At 41.3% G+C, this 21,913-nt stretch overlaps 2 protein-coding genes and 1 long non-coding RNA gene across 3 annotated transcripts; 1 reads left to right on the top strand and 2 right to left on the bottom strand.

Annotated features, from left to right (window-relative positions):
* Nucleotides 1–13,633: 13,633 nt before the first annotated feature.
* On the bottom strand, nucleotides 13,634–16,270 carry aar2 (AAR2 splicing factor). Its single transcript, XM_085144537.1, has 3 exons — nucleotides 15,431–16,270; nucleotides 15,120–15,349; nucleotides 13,634–13,882 (listed from the first exon to the last, which is right to left on the bottom strand). The coding sequence occupies exons 1-3, from the start codon at nucleotides 16,191–16,193 to the stop codon at nucleotides 13,715–13,717; spliced, it is 1,161 nt and encodes a 386-aa protein (XP_085000663.1). The 5' UTR covers nucleotides 16,194–16,270; the 3' UTR covers nucleotides 13,634–13,714.
* Nucleotides 16,271–16,730: 460 nt separating this feature from the next.
* On the bottom strand, nucleotides 16,731–19,757 carry LOC146494657 (uncharacterized). The gene is made up of 5 exons (XM_085146408.1): nucleotides 19,627–19,757; nucleotides 19,241–19,375; nucleotides 18,890–18,946; nucleotides 18,561–18,701; nucleotides 16,731–18,448 (listed from the first exon to the last, which is right to left on the bottom strand). Exons 1-5 carry the CDS (start codon nucleotides 19,627–19,629, stop codon nucleotides 18,314–18,316), a joined length of 471 nt encoding a protein of 156 aa, XP_085002534.1. The 5' UTR covers nucleotides 19,630–19,757; the 3' UTR covers nucleotides 16,731–18,313.
* LOC146494656 (uncharacterized) lies at nucleotides 18,713–21,479 on the top strand. The gene is made up of 2 exons (XR_014871592.1): nucleotides 18,713–19,592; nucleotides 19,744–21,479. It is a non-coding gene; the product is annotated as an uncharacterized LOC146494656 (long non-coding RNA).
* Nucleotides 21,480–21,913: the final 434 nt, after the last annotated feature.

The raw sequence follows: 21,913 nt of genomic DNA, 5'->3' as shown, positions 1-21,913 counted from the left end.
TGGGGCAAGGACTGCATAAGGCCGAGGGAGCTTCTTCTTCCTTCAGTAACATACATGAACAAGACCCTGTGAGTCTGAACTGAGAGATGGATACTCCCTTTCAGTTTTGAAAATGTTTTTCAGTATGTGGATGCTTTAGTGTCTCCCACGGAGGAGGAGGACTGCAGGAGAATGCAATCTCAACTGTGGGTTCTCCTACTTAAAAAGAAATGGAGGTCCCGGTCAGCTAAAGAACACAGCTGAGATCGAAGACTTGATTTTACTTATTTATTTGCATGGATATAGCATGTTAACCAATGGATTGACTAATATACAAAAACAAATCACAATTATGCTCTCATGTTCTTGGCTTTTATTCAGTAATATTTATATTGCGGCAGTGGTCTCTCTCCTGTTACTACACTACAGTAGTCTTTGTGCAGGCATTCTGTGGGCAGTCACTCCTGACTTTCATTAAGCAGCTATGGTTCCTCGCTAATCTGGACAAGAAGAAGGGCCTGAAGGAGAAACGTGGACCTCGTTCAGACCATGACAAGAGCCAGTATCTGTTTACTTGCCAGGCATCTTGGGTTTAGAGAGGTAAACATAACAAGAGTGAAGAGAGTTGGTGAAAAAATGTGGCTGATTTGATATAGCGAAGAGGGAGAAGTTTGCTAAATGTGTTTATGACAGAAAGCTGTGCTGCAGCTTTAAGTGACATCACAACAAAATAACAGCTTCTGCAAGTTGTTTGTGATTTGGGTTGAGTAACTCAAGTCCCTAATTATCCTAAGCTGACATACCACAAATATACCACACCTAACATGTTTTTGGATAGCTGGAGAATTCTTTTCTTTTTTTCAAATCTAGATGATTTAACACTGGAGGTTGTGTCTGTTTTGCTTGTTATAAAGTACCGACACTCTCATTTCAGCTTAAAGAGTCCATCTACTTAATCAAGACCCAGTGAATTCTCATGTGCAGCTCAGTATTGTTTATCTATTAGCATCTCGTCCAGGGTCATCTTCTCTTGCTTGCAGTTTCATTAAAGTATTGGAAAAATCTCAAACCACTTTGGCCATATCCATCAAATTTCAAAAATAATTGGCCAAATTTGCATTCCTGATTATGTCTTCCTACGCATCAGTTGCCAAGTCCTTGGCATCAAATACAATCTTGCTCTATGTTCACCACATGGCTGAGTTTATAGTCTATGGTTTAACATCAATAGAAAAATGGCCTCCTATGCGCCAAACACGTGGCCACCTGGCTCCAGTGAGCCTGGCCACAATACGGACCCATACTCGCATGCACATACACACACTGACAGAAGCCTCTTCAATTAGACAGACTTAATAGCAGTGGTGACAGCAGTAGGATAGGAAAGGAGACAGCTAGCACTCAGATTAGGGATGATGGGCTTGGATGAGTCTAGGATTCTGGCCAGGGACACAGGGGAGTTAGAGCTGGAAGGCTAGATGGAAAGAGTTTAAAGAATATGGTAATTAAGAGTTATTTACTTAATAAACACCCTGATGAGAAGTGATGTTTCCTTAAGGTCTGCTAATGATTATGAGGGAATTTGGGGAAGCTGACATTTTAACAAACGCAGAGCAGAAATGGTACAGAAAGCTACAAAATACTGATAGCCGAGGAGAACTGACCTCTCTCTGCTCAGCTACGGTGGATGATGGTCCAATAACTCAACTCAGGCCTAGACGCAGAGAAGCAGAGGTATGGGGGAAGTGGAATACGGTAGGAAATAGTGGGAAGGGTATAAAGTACATAAAGGAGACAGGAAGATCACGATTTACTGTTGTATTAAAGAGATGTGGGAATAAAACAGGGGAGGCTGGGAATTTTCTGTGGCTTTTTAAATGCTGCCTGTGTCACAAAATAAATTGTGCACATTTAAAATGAGCTGAAGCACAATTAATAAAGGAGCATATGTGCAGTTGTAGTCAGACGTTACACATACTCATCATCATGGCAATTTGGGGCTTTGAAATGTTCTTTTTCCAGGGTGGAATAACTGTACGGCATAGATCTTTAATAAATTTTTAAAAAAAGAATTGGGTACAAAGGTTTGAATTAATTCTGGATTTTTTTCTAATCCAGATAAGGTCAAAAGTACAGTCATAGGCTCAAATCTATATATCTATATATCTATATATCAATATATAGGGGGTTGAGGCCTATGTAGAACAGCAGTGGGGACAGAGCATCTCCTTGGTAGATCCCGCACTTGATGGTGACTTGTGCTATGGGCTTGAGGTTGGCCTCCAGTGTTGTCCGCCACATCCCCATTGAGTTCCTGATGAAGGCTCTCAGGGTCCTGTTGATCTTATATAGTTCTAGGCATTCCAGGATCCAGGTGTGGGGCATTGAGTCATAGGCCTTCTTGTAATCAATCCAGGCAGTGCACAGGTTGGTCAGTCTGGTCCTGCAGTCTCGGCTGACTGCTTGGTCTGCCAGTAGCTGGTGTTTTGCGCCTCTGGTATTCTTGCCCATCCCTTTCTGTGCCCCGCTCATGTATTGACCCATGTGCCTGTTTATCTTAGCCGCTATGATGCCTGACAGGAGCTTCCACGTGGTGCTGAGGCAGGTTATTGGTCGGTAGTTGGAGGGGACTGATCCCTTCTGGGGGTCCTTGAGGATCAGGACTGTCCGGCCTTCGGTTAGCCATTCCGGGTGTCTCTCGTCAACCAGCAGCTGGTTCATTTGCGCTGCCAGGCGCTCGTGGAGTGCAGTCAGCTTCTTCAGCCAGTAGGCGTGAACCATGTCAGGGCCTGGTGCTGTCCAACTCTTCATACTGGAGACCCTTTCTTGGATATCTGCCACTGTGATGGTTACTGGACCCTGTTCGGGGAGGTTGCTGTGGTCTGCCCTCAGATCCACTAGCCACTGAGCATTGCCGTTATGGGTTGCGTCCTTCTCCCATATGCTCTTCCAGTATTGTTCCGTCTCCAGCCTTGGTGGTGCTGTTCTCATATTGTTCCCCTGCCACTGAAAGTACACCTTGGCTGGTTCCGTGGAGAATAGCTGGTTTATTCTCCTGCCTTCTATCTCTCTGGTGTACCTCCTCAAGCGGCTGGCCAAGGCTGTGAGTCGTTGCTTGGCAGTTTCCAAGGCCTAAGGTATGGACAGCTTCCTGTACTTCTTAGGCACCTTCCTCATCGCGCCTTTCTGCAACTCCGATAGTTGGCTAACCTCCCTGCGTGCTACCTTGATCTTAGCCTCTAGCCTCCTTCTCCATGGAGGGTACTGCCCCTTGTGGCTGCAACTTGTAGCCAAGCACACACACACACACACACACACACACGTATACATATATATATATATATATATATATACACTCTATTTGAGCCTCTATACATGGAATATAGAGAGCCTCTATGCCTCTATGTCATGGTTATTCAACTATGAAGTTAGTTGGGCCAGATTTTCAAACCGAGGAATTTATCTGGGCCAGATATTTTTTTTGAAGCCAGTAAGCAGCAGATCATGATCAATTTCAAACCCACACAACTGTATTGAAAAACAAGTAATTTTTTTATTCCTTTCCCCTGTAAATCTGGTGACCTCACAAATGCACACCAAAAGGTCCATTTAAAAAAAAGGGAGCTACAACTAAACTATTTTTTGCACATTTGAAATAATAATAATAATAACAAAAAACATTTTGATAATTCCCTTTCAAATTAAAATAAATATTTCGCTGACCACTCACTTTTCCTGCCATGAATGGAGCCCCATGCGTCACAAGTATACAGACACGCTTCATATCCAGACCATTTTCCTCAAAAAGAGCTGAAATCTTCTCAAACATTATTTCGCCAGCTGTGTGTCCCTCTAACGGTAGTAAGCGAACAATTTCCCATCCAAAAAACGGACATATACGCACAACTGTGCATTATCAGTTCTGTCTGTGATCTCCTGCTATAGACATTACATCAGTTTTCTTCAGGTCAGATAAACAGCATTTCAAACTCGTCCGACGCCAGAACTTCAACTCTACGAATATTTGAACTGTCCTACAGGGGTACGTTTTTAATAGCAGATGTCACACTTACTTTAATTTTTTCGTCACTTATCACCGCATCCACCACGGCCAGCATGCAGTATTTCACTGTTTCAGAATCTGTGAAAGGCCTTTTCTTCTTCGCCAAGAAGCAAACACGAAGGGAAGATGCTGCAGCTCTCTCTTGGGCTGTACAGGACCCTCACCATGGCAGTACAACTCCGGTTGTAAGCTTATTAAACTCGGTAAAATGAATAAGTATTTGTCAGTCCAGGCAGGGTTAAACCGACAGTTTTCATTGTCAATTTTGCGCTTCTGGAGAGAGAAAGACATGCTGTTGTCGCATCATATATTACGATGATTGTTTAATATGTTTACATCACGGTGCATTGTGGGTTAAATATTGCTAGGCTACTAGGAGTGTTGCATTCACAGTCTACACTACGCTGTAGGAATTTTTAATTTGTTAAAAATTAATTAATTTTTTGCGTTTTCTCTGTGTTTCTGCCAGGACCACAGGCAGGGCCACTCGCAGGTTGCTTCTGGGCCGCATTTGGCCCGCGGGCCGCCATTTGAATAGGCTTGCTCTATGTATACTTTTGACCCTGTGTGGAAATCCCAAATAAATTCAAACTTGTGGATCCAATTCTCATCAAGAGAACAGTTCAAAGTGACATTCATGCCCATGTCGTAAACTTCTGACCACAACAGTATCTTCAAGACTTTTGTTTCATAAGAAAACAAACAAACAATCAAAAATAACTAGCAGAGGTTAATCCAAAGCAATGTAAATAAGTACAAATCAAACAGGAAATGAAATGTTGGAAGCAACAGTGTTTGATTGTGTGTAAATGGTAAATGGACTGTATTTGTATAGCGCTTTACTAGTCCCTAAGAACCCCAAAGCGCTTTACACATCCAGTCATCCACCCATTCACACACACATTCACACACTGGTGATGGCAAGTTACATTGTGCGTAAAGAATAAAGAAGGGAATTTTAAAAGTTTAACAAAATAGCAATGAAGAAAGCAGGACTGACAGGAAAGCTATGAGTAAAGAAAGTTTTCATCCACTTCAGAGACCAATCTCAAAGGTCCAGTCTGCTTATGTGTTTGCCTGTATGCTGCAGCTTTTTGGGGGAGTTCTCTCTTGAGTGTTTGGCTACCAGGAAGGGTCTGCTATCACCTCAGAGCCCCCTAACAGAAAGTGAGCAGCTGGAAGAGTGTGTGCATCTGTGTGTATTTGGGGTGCAGGGGTATTCAAATCCTTTTTGCTGTGACGATGTCGGCCAGAGTTCGTGCTCTGAGTGCCATGGCCAAAGACAACACGAGCTCACTAAAAATGGAAGTCAGATTCAGTCATCTGAAGAGCAGGTGGGGTAGAGTGAAAGATAGCTAATGGACTGTGAACGGGGTATAGGAACCAGAAAGGTCTTGGCTGTCACTTGGTGTTCGCTCGCTCGCTCTGTGGTATAGTATCGCTTCCTGTTCCTGCTCAAACACAGTGGTGTTTCTGAGTAGCTTATTTGCTTAGCAGTTTAATTAACAACTTTTAAATACATTCTTTTTTCACAGTATAATCTTCACGTGCTTCATCCGAAGCACACTTTCTGTGTACTCACTACCTAATTTATAGTATTCACTCACTGTCTCTGTACTGTTTCGCTAGCTTAGCTCGTAGCCGACCCGTTAGCACCATGGCTACTTCACATGTCCCTTCTGCACTTTCTTGCTCATTGTGTCAGATGTTTAGTTACTCCTCGGCCTCCTTTAGCAGTAATGATATCTGTAACAAATGTAGCATATTTGCAGCTCTGGAGGCCAGGATTACTGAATTGGAGACTCGGCTTTGCACCCTGCTCTCACCCTTAGCTAGCCAGGCCCCTGTAGCTGGTGCAGCCGAAGATAGCGTAGGCCCCGCTAGCTGTTCCCCGGCAGACCCCAAGCAGCTGGGGAAAGGCTGGGTAACAGTGAGGAGGAAGCGTAGTCCTAAACAGAAGCCCCAGGTACACCACCAACCCGTTCATGTGTCTAACCGTTTTTCCCCACTCGGTGACACACCCGCCGGGGGTCAAACTCTGGTAATTGGTGATTCTGTTCTCAGACATGTGAAGCTAGAGACACCGGCAACCATAGTCAATTGTCTTCCAGGGGCCAGAGCAGGCGACATTGAAGGAAATTTAAAACTGCTGGCTAAGGGTAAACGTAAATTCAATAAAATCATAATTCACGTCGGCAGTAATGACACCCGGTTACGCCAATCGGAGGTCACTAAAATCAATATTGAATCGGTGTGTAACTTTGCCAAAACAATGTCGGACTCTGTAGTTTTCTCTGGTCCCCTCCCCAATCAGACCAGGAGTGACATGTTTAGCCGCATGTTCTCCTTAAATTGCTGGCTGTCTGAGTGGTGTCCCAGAAACGATGTGGGCTTCATAGATAATTGGCAAACCTTCTGGAGGAAACCTGGTCTTGTTAGGAGAGATGGCATCCATCCCACTTTGGATGGAGCAGCTCTCATTTCTAGAAATATCGACAAATTTATTAAACCCCTCAAAACATGACTATCCAGAGTTGGGACCAGGAAGCAGAGTTGCAGTCTTACACGCCTCTCTGCAGCTTCTCTCCTCCTGCTACCCCCCCAAAAACCCATCTCCATAGAGACTGTGTCTGCTTCCAAAAAGACAAAAAACAAACTAAAAACCAGCAACAAACAACTTAAACAATCACAAAGAAAGAACAATACAGTATCCACATCTGAACCAAAGAGTAAAACAGTGAAATGTGGATTATTAAATATTAGGTCTCTCTCCTCCAAGTCTCTGTTAGTACATGACTTAATAATTGATCAACAAATTGATTTACTCTGCCTTACAGAAACCTGGTTGCAGCAGGATGATTATGTTAGTTTAAATGAATCAACACCCCCGAGTCATTCTAACTACCAGAAATCTCGAAGCACAGGTCGAGGGGGCGGTGTGGCAGCAATTTTTCACACCAGTCTATTAATTAATGAAAGACCAAGACAGACTTTTAATTCATTTGAAAGCCTGATGCTTAACATTGTCCACCCCAGCTGTGAAACTCAGAAACCAGTCTTACTTGTTATCATCTATCGTCCACCTGGGCCTTACACAGAGTTTCTGTCTGATTTCTCAGACTTTATATCTAATTTAGTTCTGAGCTCAGATAAAATAATTATTGTGGGTGATTTTAACATCCATGTAGATGCTAAAAATGACAGCCTCAACATGGCATTTAATCTGTTGTTAGACTCAATTGGTTTCTCTCAAAATGTAAAAGAACCCACCCACCACTTTAATCACACTCTAGATCTTGTTTTAACATATGGCATAGAAACTGAACATTTAACAGTGTTTCCTGAAAACCCTCTCCTGTCTGATCATTTCTTGATAACATTTACATTTACAATAATTGATTACGCAGCAGTGGAGAGTGGACTTTATCAAAGTAGATGTCTTTCTGAAAGCGCTGTAACTAAGTTTAAGAATATAATCCAGCCACTGTTATCATCGTCAATGCCCTGTACCAACACAGAGCAGAGCAGCTATCTGAACGCTACCCCAACAGAGGTCGATTATCTTGTTAATAATTTCACCTCCTCACTACGTACGACTCTGGATACTGTAGCTCCAGTGAAAACTAAGGTCTCTAATCAGAAGTACCTGACCCCGTGGTATAATTCTCAAACACGTACCCTAAAGCAGATGACTCGTAATCTGGAGAGGAAATGGCGTGTTACAAATTTAGAGGATCATCATTTAGCCTGGAGAAATAGTTTGTTGCTTTATAAGAAAGCCCTCCGCAAAGCCAGAACAGCTTACTACTCATCACTGATTGAAGAAAATAAGAACAACCCCAGGTTTCTCTTCAGCACTGTAGCCAGGCTGACAAAAAGTCAGAGCTCTTTTGAGCCAACCATCCCTTTAACGTTAACTAGTGATGACTTCATGAACTTCTTCACAAATAAAATTTTTATCATTAGAGAAAAAATTACCAATAATCATCCCACAGATGTAATATTATCTACAGCTACTCTTAGTTCCATTGATGTTAAGTTAGACTCTTTTTTTCCAATCGATCTTTCTGAGTTAACTTCAATAATTACTTCCTCCAAACCATCAACGTGTCTTTTAGACCCCATTCCTACAAAACTGCTCAAAGAAGTCCTGCCATTGGTTAATTCTTCGATCTTATATATGATCAACCTATCTCTAATAATCGGCTATGTACCACAGGCCTTCAAGGTGGCTGCAGTTAAACCTTTACTCAAAAAGCCATCTCTAGACCCAGCAGTCTTAGCTAATTATAGGCCAATCTCCAACCTTCCTTTCATATCAAAAATCCTTGAAAGAGTAGTTGTCAAACAGCTAACAGATCATCTGCAGAGGAATGGTTTATTTGAAGAGTTTCAGTCAGGTTTCAGAGTTCATCACAGCACAGAAACAGCTTTATTGAAGGTTACAAATGATCTTCTTATGGCCTCTGACAGTGGACTCATCTCTGTGCTTGTCCTTCTTGACCTTAGTGCAGCATTCGATACTGTTGACCATAATATTCTATTAGAGCGATTAGAACATGCTGTAGGTATTACAGGTATTGCACTGCAGTGGTTTGTATCATATCTATCTAATAGACTCCAATTTGTGCATGTAAATGGAGAGTCCTCTTCACACACTGAGGTTAATTATGGAGTTCCACAGGGTTCGGTGCTAGGACCAATTCTGTTTACATTATACATGCTTCCCCTAGGCAGCATCATTAGAAGACATAGCATACATTTTCACTGCTATGCAGATGACACCCAGCTCTATCTGTCCATGAAGCCAGATAACACACACCAATTAGTTAAACTGCAGGAATGTCTTAAAAACATAAAGACTTGGATGGCCACTAACTTTCTGCTTCTTAACTCAGATAAAACTGAGGTCATTGTACTCGGCGCTGAAAAGCTTAGAAATATGGTATCTAACCAGATTCTTACTCTGGATGGCATTACCTTGGCCTCCAGTAACACTGTGAGGAACCTTGGAGTCATTTTTGACCAGGATATGTCCTTCAACGCACATATTAAACAAATATGTAAGACTGCGTTCTTCCATTTGCGCAACATCTCTAAAATTAGAAATATCCTGTCTCAGAGTGACGCTGAAAAACTAGTTCATGCATTTATTACTTCCAGGCTAGACTACTGCAATTCATTATTATCAGGATGTCCAAAAAACTCACTGAAAAGCCTTCAGTTAATCCAAAATGCTGCAGCAAGAGTACTGACAGGGACTAGAAAGAGAGAGCATATTTCTCCTGTTTTGGCTTCCCTTCATTGGCTTCCTGTTAAATCCAGAATTGAATTCAAAATCCTGCTCCTCACATACAAGGTCTTAAATAATCAGGCCCCATCTTATCTTAATGACCTTGTAGTACCATATCACCCTATTAGAGCACTTCGCTCTCGCTCTGCAGGCCTACTTGTTGTTCCTAGAGTGTTTAAAAGTAGAATGGGAGGGAGAGCCTTCAGTTTTCAGGCCCCTCTTCTGTGGAACCAGCTTCCAGTTTGGATTCAGGAGATAGACACTATCTCTACTTTTAAGATTAGGCTTAAAACCTTCCTTTTTGCTAAAGCATATAGTTAGGGCTGGACCAGGTGACCCTGAATCCTCCCTTAGTTATGCTGCAATAGATGTAGGCTGCCGGGGGATTCCCATGATGCATTGAGTTTTTCCTTTCCAGTCACCTTTCTCACTCACTATGTATTAACTGACCTCTCTGTATTGAATCGTATCTGTTATTAATCTCTGTCTCTCTTCCACAGCATGTCTTTATCCTGTCTTCCTTCTCTCACCCCAACCGGTCGCAGCAGATGGCCGCCCCTCCCTGAGCCTGGTTCTGCCGGAGGTTTCTTCCTGTTAAAAGGGAGTTTTTCCTTTCCACTGTCGCCAAAGTGCTTGCTCATAGGGGGTCATATGATTGTTGGGCTTTTCTCTGTATCTATGAAGCGCCTTGAGGCGACATTTGTTGTGATTTGGCGCTATATAAATAAAATTGAATTGAATTGAATTGAATTGAATTGAATTGAATTGAATTGGTTTGTTTAACCCGCGTTTGATTCTCAATGATCATCTGATGTTTATTTAAGCTCTCAGGGATGACATACAGCACAGGTGTAGACACTTTTATAAGCTCTGTGACAAAACTGAAACATGTAAGTGAAGGTGATCTAGGCCTCTGTTGTCCTGGAGCATCTCTATGTGTTAATCACGGCCGGTGCTTTTTTCACCTCAACAAATTTACTTGCTTAATCTGTGAAATTTATTGGCCAGCTGCTGTGTGCTTATGCTGTACTTGATCAGAAAGACACACAGATGACTGCCGACTAGGCCTCAAAGGTCTAGTGTCTTCTTTTTAGCTCCTGCCTTTAATCGCTTCACCAGATCACTATAGCAGAACATATTGTTCATAGACTCACAGTCACTCTCTCTCCCCTGATGTGTATGAAATTTCCAGGAGAGATTTTTTTAACCTCGTTCATCCTTTCTTTTAACACCCCTACAACTCCGCCGTCAATAAGTCTGGGTTCAAAATGTGCACACGCCCAGACCGCACACTCATATATGCACCCTGGGAAAATGTACACGTGCCTGAATCACATTTGGGTCATGCGAGTCAGACATGTGAATTCCCGCTAGCACTGCAGCAGAGAGGGATTATTGCAGTGCCTGGTCATCAGCATATACTTGTCAATTTAGTAAATGCCAAACATCAAGACAAAAAGTGAGAAAAGGTAGCTTCTGAAAACTGATGTGTGTATGAACAGGGAATAAAATCCATTCCACAGATGCACACACCATCAAACTTTTTCTGACACCAGTTTTGGTTTATGAGAGCAGGTCATTTTGCCTTCATCTGGAATATTTGCTTGCATTTTTATATCAGCAAAACCAGGTTTGATGCAGAGCAAACACCCTTTCCACTTCTGGATCTATATGTATCCTTACATATAACTTTGGGATGCAAACAATGACTGAAATCCTACTTTTTAACTAGTTTTTATCCAGATTATGCCTTCTTCTATAGCTCAGAATAGTCCTGGAAACATGCAGACATCACTGTGTGTACACACAGGGAGGGAGAACAAAGGAAATCACCACCTGAAATTAAAAATAAATAAATCAACAAAGATATAAAGAAAATCATTTGCCATTTAGCAGCAAATCTGTGGATCCTGATATTTTTTACATTTCTTAGTTAATCTCTGACTTTACACTGCGGGGGATGGCAAAACGTAACTGTTTATCCCAAATGTCTGAAGTAAGAGTTAGTAATTTAGCAGTTCAGTACGCGCATGATCAAACACCTGATTTGTTTAATCCACAAATGAATTCATCACATCCAGTCCACCGACTGTCAAGACGTCGCAGACACTAAGCGCTATCCTCCTTTCTTTCTTGAAAAGAGAAAGGCGAGTGGGCGAGTCACTGAAAAAGAAACAGAGGGGCCTGTGTTTACACTGGCAGAGTGAGCGGCCTGTGAGCCCCATGGAAATGGCCAGCTCACATCTGATGGTGAGAAAGCTCCACCATGACTGACAGGGCCTGGCTTTTGAAGCTCTGCACAGTCAGTCTGTTTCTCTATGTGCCTCGCTCCCCCTATACACTGAATTCCTATACACTGTAATTCCAGCACTAATAGAGGGGCTGGAATGCCAAGGACATCCCAGTGGAGTCATTTCTGCGACTGTCTTCATCAACAATGTACAGTATTTCATCTCTGGAGAGGAAAATGCATTTACCAATCACTGGCATACATTTTCCTTCCATGTTGTGCTGATAAGTTTCCGCCATGCTCTCCAAGCCATACTCGCCATTTAATTGCATTTAAAAAGGAAAATAACAACCAGCACAGGGCCCCAGTGGTTTCACAGTGGACCACAAACATGAACTGATCTTCTTTAAAGGGTTGCGTAAATCTTCAAAGGGGAGTTTTCAGTGTAAAGCCCACTATTACCATCACTTTCACAATACCAGCTGTCTTCCCGGAAGAGAATGGATTTCTTGTATTGGCATTTAGATTTCCAGCAACGGGCTCAGACTCTATTGATTCCCATAATTGCATTAGATGACTTTTGTCCTTTTCAAAACAGCTTTATAGCTATAGATTGGTTCATGGAGCCAGGGCATGTCAAATAAGAGAGGTCCAGCTGAAGAGAAAAGGGTTCAAGAAGTGCAAGAGCAAGATTAACGGGTGAACAGATCAATGAACCAACAGGAGAGCACAGTCTGTGATATCCACCGTTGTAACTGAAGGGATGGAGCTGAAAGGTATGGGTAAACTGTATAGGAGTTGTAACTGCATATATATGTATACAATGTATACAATAGCATTCCTCCTTTGGTGTTTTTCCACACCACTCTAGATAATCTCATATATATAATTGAAGATAAGTGTTAAGAGTGATGGTGGAAGTAGAAGAGGTCGATTAACAAAAAAAGCTCTTATCCCAGTCATCCATGTCATGATGATAGCAGCACCTTTTATCTTCTCTTTGCTCTTCTTTAAGATAAAAAAACTTATCAAAGCTACTAAATTGTATGAAATTCTTCTTACAAGTCCTTCCCACCAAAAACAGTAGCTTTTATCGATTGTGGAACTGACGATCTGCAAATATGGTGTTATAGAGCAGCTTTAGAGCTGTAAATAAGCCTATGTGCGCCATCTAGTGGAGGGAAAGAGAAAAGACGTGGTAGCAAGTATTGAAAGGTTCATTGATGATAAACAGTGACAGAAACCACCAGACACAGGTGGATATTTTGTTTCAGAAGTGCTGTTTTTATTAAATTGATTACAGTAAAGAAATAAAATAAAAACAAACTTTAACAAAGTAGTACTTTAACAAGAAAATCATTACTTTATGAGTTCCAACCCTTTCAGAAAACCTGATAAATCTTGTGAGTATGCTTTTTTCCCACAGGTGTAGTGCAGCTCACACACGATCATTTCAATGCACTCTGCAAAAGAACTAATAGAGCTACACAAACTAACATTATGAGGATTCCTTGTAACTAGGAGAAAGACAATGATGGTAGCAAACAGCTGGAAGTAATCGCAGTGACCAACAACACGCTCAGCCTCTGAATGACTGAATAGGTTCTGTCTGCTGGAGACTGGAGAAAGTATGCTGTCTAATTTATAAACACAAACAGATTCAACACAACACAATCCTTCTGAGTCAGTCTCTGCTGAACCAGACTTCACTACATCTCTCTGCAACTGTTTGCCAGCTGCTAATTTAAATGTGAGGCTGCCGAATGCTTATGTGACTCTGCAGCTGAATCATCGTCCTGCAGCAGCTGTGTCATCATTTGTGTAGAAATGTCTGAAATTATGCTTCAAAACTATCAGGTCCTAGCTGGACTCTGAATGTAAGTACATAATGTGAATTTCAGTGTATTGCCATTTTATCACCATCACCAAATCCACTTTAAAGATAGCAGCTGTCTGCAAGTGATCACAGACTTGGTCGCCATCTTCAAAGCAACTATTTGAAAGCCAATGAGATCAGTCAGTTGCAAAAATGTTTGGTCGTGCCGTCGTCTCCACCCACTGTTTCCCCTAGTGTGACTGTAGCATAAGATACTTTGTGGATCTCCTTCTGTGTTCCTTTTTCTCGGTGAGCAGAGTCCATTGAGTAGTTTCAGTCGACTGTCACACCTTCAGGCAGCTCCACCACAACAGGTTCACAGTCGTCCAAGTCTGAATCGAAATCCCATCTAAACTTCTTGGTCAGGTGGGCTTTGAATTTCTCTGCTCTCTTACGCAGGGTGGCATCTACACCAGGCCCAATGGCAAACTGGAAAAAATCCTGTGAAGAACAATTAATCAAACAATTTTATAAACTGGTAACTGTAAATGTGATCTGTAAAAATTCAGGTGATGCTTTGAAACTGTGGTCCATTTTCTGTTTGCAAGCATTTCTGTGTGTCGTGGAGATCATTCAGGGTTATGAACGTATGTTGTACGGATCGATTTATAAACTGTCCTCAGATACCAGCCATATAAAAATAGCGTTGTGAAAGGTATTCAACACACTGGCAATTCAAACATCCCTTTCTCATTGCATACGAATTATTATCTGTATTTTTTTTATTTTTTTTTACATTTAACCAGAAGAGCATGCAAAGTGTGGAGCAAGCCCAGGTTTAATCCCTGCTGGGGTTTAAGTAGAACAAATGCAGGGTTCAACATAACCAACAGGCCAATGGCCCAAGGCCAGCAGAAAAGTCTACAGGGAAAGTTGATAGCCCCGCTGCTGACCCATTTGGACCAGTGACGCAGTGACGGTGTTTCCACTGACCGATTTACCCCTGAAGAAAGCTGACCGAAATCAATGATGATCGACTGTTTTTAGCTGCTTTGACTTCCATTTGTTTATTTATTCCACTACATTTATTTTTAACCTTTATTTACAGCTTTTTTTCCTAATAATCTTCTTCTTTTATCTGCGTCATTTAGGGTTCACCACAGTGGATAATCTGCCCCCATCTCTGCCTATCCCTAGCATCCTCCTCTGTCACACAAACTCTCTGCATATCTTCCTTCACTACATCCATGAATCTCCATATTCAGCTTCTTTTGTACAATCTGGCCACTATCTCTCCTCTGCATATGTCCAAACCATCTCAACCTTCCCTCTCTAACCTCTCAAACCTGAGCTGTCCCTCTGATGTACTCAATTCTAATTCTGTCCACAGATCACAATGTAGTTTGAATACAGCTTGAATCTACTAATAAATAATGATATGTTCCTATAGTATAATCTTGAAATTAAACTGTCATTTTTGTGGGCCAATAAAGTCACACAAGGAGCAAGTAAAAGGCTGATCTTCTGGTTTGTTGGTTGAAAAGTGTGATACTGGTTAATGGAACCTAAATTACTTAAGATTAGTTTGCAAGAACACACTTTTTTCAACTTTTTAATATCACAACATCTTGGTTGACATCTAAAATAAATTTTGCACCAGTGAGATGAATATATATTGTTTAGTTAGATATAAAGAAGCCTGAAGTGACAAACACTATAGTCTGATTTGTGCATGTACCTGCAGCGTGGAGGTAAGGAAGTTGTTTTGAGATACAATGTCAACAAAAAAATCAGGAGGTATTTCTCCAAGCTGGTGGTAGAGCACGGCGATGAGCCCCAGGTAGAGGTCCTTGCGCTTCAGAATGGACTCCTCTGAGCGGCACAGCAGAGCGAGGAGGCACTTCCAGTGCTCGAAGCCCTCGTACACATTTCCAATGAGAAAACACACAAAGGCAAACTGCAGCTCACCTGAGAGAGGGGCTAAATGTCAGTACTTTTTCTTGCATAATGAATCGAGAGTAACCCATTTTTAACAAATGTGATACATACCTAGCACGTTAAGAGCCTCCTGCATGTGGTTCTTCTCCAGCACAGTCTCCAGAGCGTAGCTCAGGTCCATGCTGCACTTGGTGATCTCAGCCGGCGTAGCCCCGGGAGGGTAGGTCTTCTTAGGGATGACAGAGAAGCGCAACTCCGTACCCTCCCTTTGTTTCATCTTGGGGAGCCTGTCAAGCCCCTCTTTCATGCTCTGACAGGCCGTGTCATTCCTCGGCTGCTCCGCCCTGTCTTTGGTGTGTGTGAACTGAAGTTCGGGAATCACGTCACTGAATGCACATACTCGACCTGAGAGAGGCTGCAAGTTTTTGGCCATTTCCTCACTGATACGGTCAGTGAGGGACACCCACTTCCTCATCACCTCATAGGGATAAGGGCCCAGATAAGGATCCAGCTCCTGCAAGCTGGCACGAATCCGACTCAACTCCTCTTCATTCTTGGAGGCTGAGAAGTCCAGATCTTCTTCCTTGGCATCCCAGTTGGCCAGTATGATCTCTCTGGGTTTGAGAGAGAGGAAGAGGCCTGTCTTCGGGCCAATTTGTCCTCCATAGCCTGATGAGCAGTAGTGGAGGAAGTGCAGACCAGGGGGGATCATTTTAACACCCCGGAAACGAGGACCCACTTGCCAACTCTTGCAGTCGATTCCGAGCTCTGTACCCCGAGGAACACCCAGCAGCACGAGGGTAGCTCCCTCCTCGAAAAGCCTCAGGGCAACATCTGGATCCATGTCCACACTACCACTGCTGCTGCTGGCCATGTCTTTTAAGGGGTACTTAACGTGACTCTACTAACGAATTAACTAACTAAACTCTCTCTCTCTCTCTCTCTCTCTCTCTATATATATATATATATATATATATATATATATATATATATATAAAAATCTCAAACGGATTTCCTCAAAAGGTCTAACACAGAGAGCCGCTGCTGCTTTGACGCTAATGCTTTCAATTGATGCGATTCTCGATGACTAAAAGCATGGCAAAAAATTTTAAAGCTACACTGTGTTAGTACCTTCGGTTTAATAGCCTTTCTCACAGCCACACTTCATGCATCCAGCTGTTGACGTTTCGAGTCGTTCGTATGGTGGAAGTTGTGCCACAAATTTCTTGCTCCGGACGGAAACAGTACCATGAAACACATTTGTGTCCGTCTACTTTTAATTTACCCTCTATAAATAAATACATTAATTAATAAATTTAAAATGTTATAAATAGTTTATGTATAATAGAATAATTATATAGATATATTATATGGTTTGTGTATGTGTATAGTTATTGTATATTATCTATATTTGCACTTCGTCTTTTGCTTGCTGCCTGTAGGTGTCGCCAGAGATCTCACCCTATGCATCGTCCTCTGTCTCACCAAACCTTGGCATGCTCCCCTTCGCTACATCCACGAATCTCTGTGGTCTTGCTCTTTTCTTCCTCTTCCTTCTTGTATCCGCGCATGTCCATCTCAGCCTTGTATTTCTAACTTTGTCTCCAATCCACTCAACGTAAGCTGGCCCTCCAGTAGACTCATTTGTAATCTTGTCCATCCTTGTCACCACAAATGAAAATCTTAACATTTTCAACTCTGCCACCTCCACCTCCTATATTTTTGCCTGCCTTCATTACCTCTGCTCCTTGCATCCTCACCTTTACCCCCTCTCAGTCACACACATATATTCTGTCTTGCTTCTTCTGACTTTCATTCCTCTTCAGTGCACACCTTCACCTCTCCAGGCTCTCATCCCCCTTCTCACTACTCTCACTACAGATCACAATGTCGTTTACAAACATCACAGTACACAGAGACTCCTGCCTGACCTCATCTATCAGCTTGTCCATCACAACTGCAAACTACAAAGTGGCTAAGAGCAGATCACTAATAAATAAATAGCAGATTGTTTGGGGTTTTTTTTTTTTTTGCTAGACTTTATTTAAAATATAATGATTTAGCCAGCATGAATTAATATCTGCTTTATTCACATTTTGCTTTTTCTTGTGTTCTCTTTATGGAAGCTTGTTTCCATCACTCAGAAAAAAAAAGTTAGAAGCTAAGTTAGAACTTTTTTCACAAAACGTCAAGTTACTGACTAAATATTTTAAAATTGAGTGATTTCTCATAAGTAGAAAATTTCAAGACATCACCTGAAAATTTTGACTAACAAAAAAAAATTAAATTAAAATAAAAAAAATCTTGATTGACAAAAACAAGCTTCTATATGTTTCCATTCTTTACAATAAAGACATTGTGCAATATTTATTGAATGGCATTTTGTAACACTAACATTCATTCCTTAATCAAAATAATGAAAAAAAGGATGGTTATATAATATCTTGCAACAAAAGTCTATTGTAGCTGATACACCTATAGCACCCCTAATAATAATAATTAATTAATTAATATCATTATTACAATAACCGCATAGGCTCACTTCAGAATAGTATAAATCAAACATGTACAAATTTTATTATGTGGCATATACTCAACTATATAACCGACATAAGAACATTTTGGGGTATGATGACATGTGGCTTGCAAACACAAAACATAAGAGTTTGTACAACAGGAGAAACTTTTAAAATGTTCTAAAAGTATCTGAACGCGTCGATCTTTAGCTTATCTTTGCTTACTATATAAAGCTATTCCATAAAATGTAGCAATGCTGACATGCAGATGCTGGTGTAGCTTTTAATACACAAGACACTGAGAACTTGACAACAGTAAACATTCATGACTTTGCTTTTGAAAAATAGCTGTCTAAACACAGTCACTGATTGGTCACATGTAATATTCGCTATCTGTAGCACGGAACACTGTGTAAATTCACCTTATGTCTTCATGAGAAAGTAGCACAGGCCTATAGGAACCAGGGAGATACATTTCCTACTTTGAAAGCACAGAGACACTTTGAAGTTTTTGCCAGCAAGTGATCAGTGCCTTGATAACTCGGATTAACCTCATCTTTTTTCTCTTCTTTCCTCGTATTTTCTGGACAGCTGAACAAGAGGTTTTATTTCCCTGAAAAAAATGGAAAAAGAAAATAGCACAAGAGCTGTTTGGCTTGTTTTCTCACTGTGCGGTGGTGGTGGTGGTGCTGGGGGCTCAGAAGAACACATTAAAGTCATCTTACCAAATACTGGGGACTGCAGTTTTGCACAATTAGCTGCTCCATGCTCTCAACTGGCTTCTCCAGGTCAGATTGCTTTTTGCCACTCCTCTGACACCGCATCTGCTGTGTCATACCATAGATGGAAACCAGAATGCGACGTGCCTGCCATGAGATAACAGCCCAAATGTGTAGAAAATTAAAAAGGTGGAATAGTCCATCTAGCATGTCAGTCAAAGGTTGAAAACTTCTTCTGTATTTAACCAAACTTAAATGTACAACATGTGCCACGCAGGTGCTTATTTTTACCCTGTCCATGGTGCTGAAAGTGCATATAATGTAGTGCCACTTACCTTTCCTGAGGGACAAGGGTCTCTCTCTTTAAATTTATTCGCTGAATCAGTCAGATTCTGCAAAAGAAAAAGCCCAGAGTTGAGTTATTTAAGAGATTTATTTGGCTTGTGATGCAAAAGAGAGAGGGGAGAAAGAGCTTTACTTGAAGAGCAAACACTGGAGGGCAGCCTAGCACATGTTATTAACTCACAAGCTTTATCACAGCTGCAACTGATTGCAGTGAACTTGCATTTAATGGTAGTTTAGTTAGTGGGGATGTCTGCCAATACAATACTTAAAACACAATCAATTTTAAAAATCTACCACAGTTAATTAATCCCACAGTCTTATGATAAACTTTGCTATCATACCAGATTCTGTAGTTCAACGGAGATGACTTCTCCGTAGGAGCCCAGTATTTCTTTATAGTTACATCTACTTTTCCCACAGGAGTAGGCCAACAAGACAGCCACCAGGACACTACGGAGCAGAGTTCCAGTCAGACACTATGAAAAGAGAGCAGTGTTACAACTCTTCACACGCAACCAAGGAAAACAGGCCACGAATCATCGCTCAATGTGGCTCCCGCTGAGGCTCACAGTGCGTTAAAAGCATCTGTCAGTTTCCAGCTGTCTGCGCCACCTGACATCTCGACCAAAGTCGAAATAACCACATTAATATACGTCGGTGTGCACGCTTCATCAGCAGCAGCTCATTTACTGCGTAAGTACGCACCATATGTTCAAACTGCGCTTACCATTTATCATGTTTTTCTGCGGGATCTTCAAACGAGCAAACCCATCTCTAGTCGTGACCGTCTTCGCTCATGGTGAGCTCCAAACTTTAACTTTTTTTTTCTTTGGCTCCCCTTCAGTACTTTTGCACTACCTGTGGCGGAGACGTTAATACAGCGACGGGTAGACTTCCGATGTGGCGCTCCGTGGCTTCCAACATTACCAAACTGACTGCTCCTATTTCCTTCCCCGTCATGGATTGCTGACGCCGGGCTTAGGATTTCACCAAACTCCAGTCCGATCAAGTCAAGGACAACTTCTGCAATCAATCATTTGCCTCCATCCTTTCGGTTTCGTTGGAAAGACACGACGCAGCATTTATCCAAAGCGCCGATTTAAACTTTTTAAACGCTTGTTGTGATAGCAAAAGAAAAAAAAGGCAGCCTACAACATACAAAATGGAATGAAATACCAGAGAAAGCAGTCAAAACTATGACCCTGCATGGGAACTACTCGGGAGGATGAATGTCACTCTTGGAGTGAAAGTGTGAGAAATCACATCTCACAAACAAAGTGTGCAGTCAGCGTTTGAGTTGACATTTAACCTACAGCACAAGAAAAAAAAGTCTTAGAAACCAACTTGTTTGGGAAAAACAGTGAATTTTGCAATAAACTTTTTTGTCTGTTTATTGGATGCCTGCAAAGTATTTTTAAACACATTTCAGAAAAGATATGTAGAAAGGACAAAAATCATGGCTACATGATATATCATGATATAATCCTTGAGAAAGAGTTTATACACGGTGTCATGTGTTTCTAAACAGATATAGCCAAATCCGGAGAAGATACAAAACATATAATTCCACAAAAATGTAAAGTGTTTAACAAACACAGCTACAGATAAAAACACCTTAATGTGTTCAGTTCAAACATTCTGTAAATGTGAAACTGCCCTTTTTAGATAGTTCTTGTATAAAATGCCTGAAATATGCATTTATTTCACAATTGTAACAACCACATAGACTGAACTCAGATTCTAGACACAAAAACAATAAAGCATAATTTTTGATTTAATAGTACATTTTTACCACCTTCAATGTGAGCTATAAATATAATTCGTTAACAGAATTCTCATGTGTGCCAAATCCAGCTGACAGTGTGCTGGTTTGCTGTGAGACGACTTGAAATGGCTGGTCACAGGCAGCTAAAGAATGATGAACAGATCAAGCAGCATGAAAGCAAAATGAGTGCTTGTCAACACACCAGAGAACACATTTTCTCATTTAAAGATTTCACAAAAACAAATTCAAGTGTTACAGAGTAGGGCTGGGTATCGTCACTGATTTCTAGAAAAGATTCGATTCCGATTCACAAGGTCCTGAATCGATTCAATCCACGATTCAATTCAATTTGAATCTGGGAAATTTTGCCTCAGACAGTCAGAAATGTTATAATTCAGATCAGTACGTTTACATTTTTTTGTATCTATAAAAAGGAAGCTGACACTTTCCAGACTTTATCAAAGGTGTGAGTGTCACAGCAGATGCCTTTGTGTCAAAGTAGCTGAAGATAAAACACAGAAAAACATGAAGGTGATTTTCCTGGCCTGGGATTTTATAAAAATATTCTGCAGTACATCAAAAACGAAAGAAAACCATTAATCAACTTGTGAACATTACCTATGAAGTTACAGCGGTTTTATTAACGACACAACTAAGCGTTTTGCATTTTGTATAATTTTAAAAAGTTTAAATTTGTTCAGAAGCCTACTGAACGGCAGAAATTAGGTTTTCTTTTCGGAAGTAAGTAAAAGGGAAAAAAAAAACATCGGCTGACAGAGCTGTAAATAACTGTAGTCTTGTGCGTAACAAGGAAGCGAATAATGCAGAAAACAGATTTTGGGGATAGACGGGAAACTGTTCTTGAAGTACACTGAGAGAGAGAGAGTGAGAGAGCTGTGCGCAGACCCGCTGAAACACCAGAATCAGCGAGCTGTCGGCTTTCAGCCCCGACCATGTCCATGCCGTCGGGTGAGAAAGGCGACATCTCCCTGATTCTGATCTGCGCTTTGTGTTTACGTCTTTGTGCAGAATCCGTGTACCTGCTCTCATGTACTGTTTTAAATGTTTGGTGATTGTCAAAATTTTGTGACATTTCACTTGAGATTCTGGAATTTTGGGCAAAATACATTTATATAAAAAAATAGATTCAGGATTTTAATGAATCGATATCACGTTATCCAAGCCAGAATAGATTTTAATCGATGAATTGATTATTAAAACCCACCCCTATTACAGAGTGAATATGGAC

The sequence above is a fragment of the Neolamprologus multifasciatus genome, chromosome 20, assembly GCF_963576455.1.
Source record: "Neolamprologus multifasciatus chromosome 20, fNeoMul1.2, whole genome shotgun sequence".
NCBI classification, from domain to species: Eukaryota; Metazoa; Chordata; class Actinopteri; order Cichliformes; family Cichlidae; genus Neolamprologus; species Neolamprologus multifasciatus.
The sequence above is the reverse complement of the archived record's forward strand: the minus strand, read 5'-3'. Positions and strand labels throughout refer to the sequence as shown.

Bases quoted from the DNA above. Each gene is read 5' to 3' on its own strand.
- LOC146494657 (XM_085146408.1), bottom strand. The intron at 18,702-18,889 runs GTAAGTGGCACT...ATCTCATGGCAG, and splicing joins ACCCTTGTCCCTCAGGAAAG to GCACGTCGCATTCTGGTTTC. The intron at 18,449-18,560 runs GTAAGATGACTT...CATTTTTTTCAG, and splicing joins ACTGCAGTCCCCAGTATTTG to GGAAATAAAACCTCTTGTTC.
- aar2 (XM_085144537.1), bottom strand. From the start codon at position 16,193: ATGGCCAGCAGCAGCAGTGGTAGTGTGGACATGGATCCAGATGTTGCC. The intron at 15,350-15,430 runs GTATGTATCACA...CCCCTCTCTCAG, and splicing joins GGAGGCTCTTAACGTGCTAG to GTGAGCTGCAGTTTGCCTTT. The intron at 13,883-15,119 runs GTACATGCACAA...TGTTCTTCACAG, and splicing joins TCCTTACCTCCACGCTGCAG to GATTTTTTCCAGTTTGCCAT.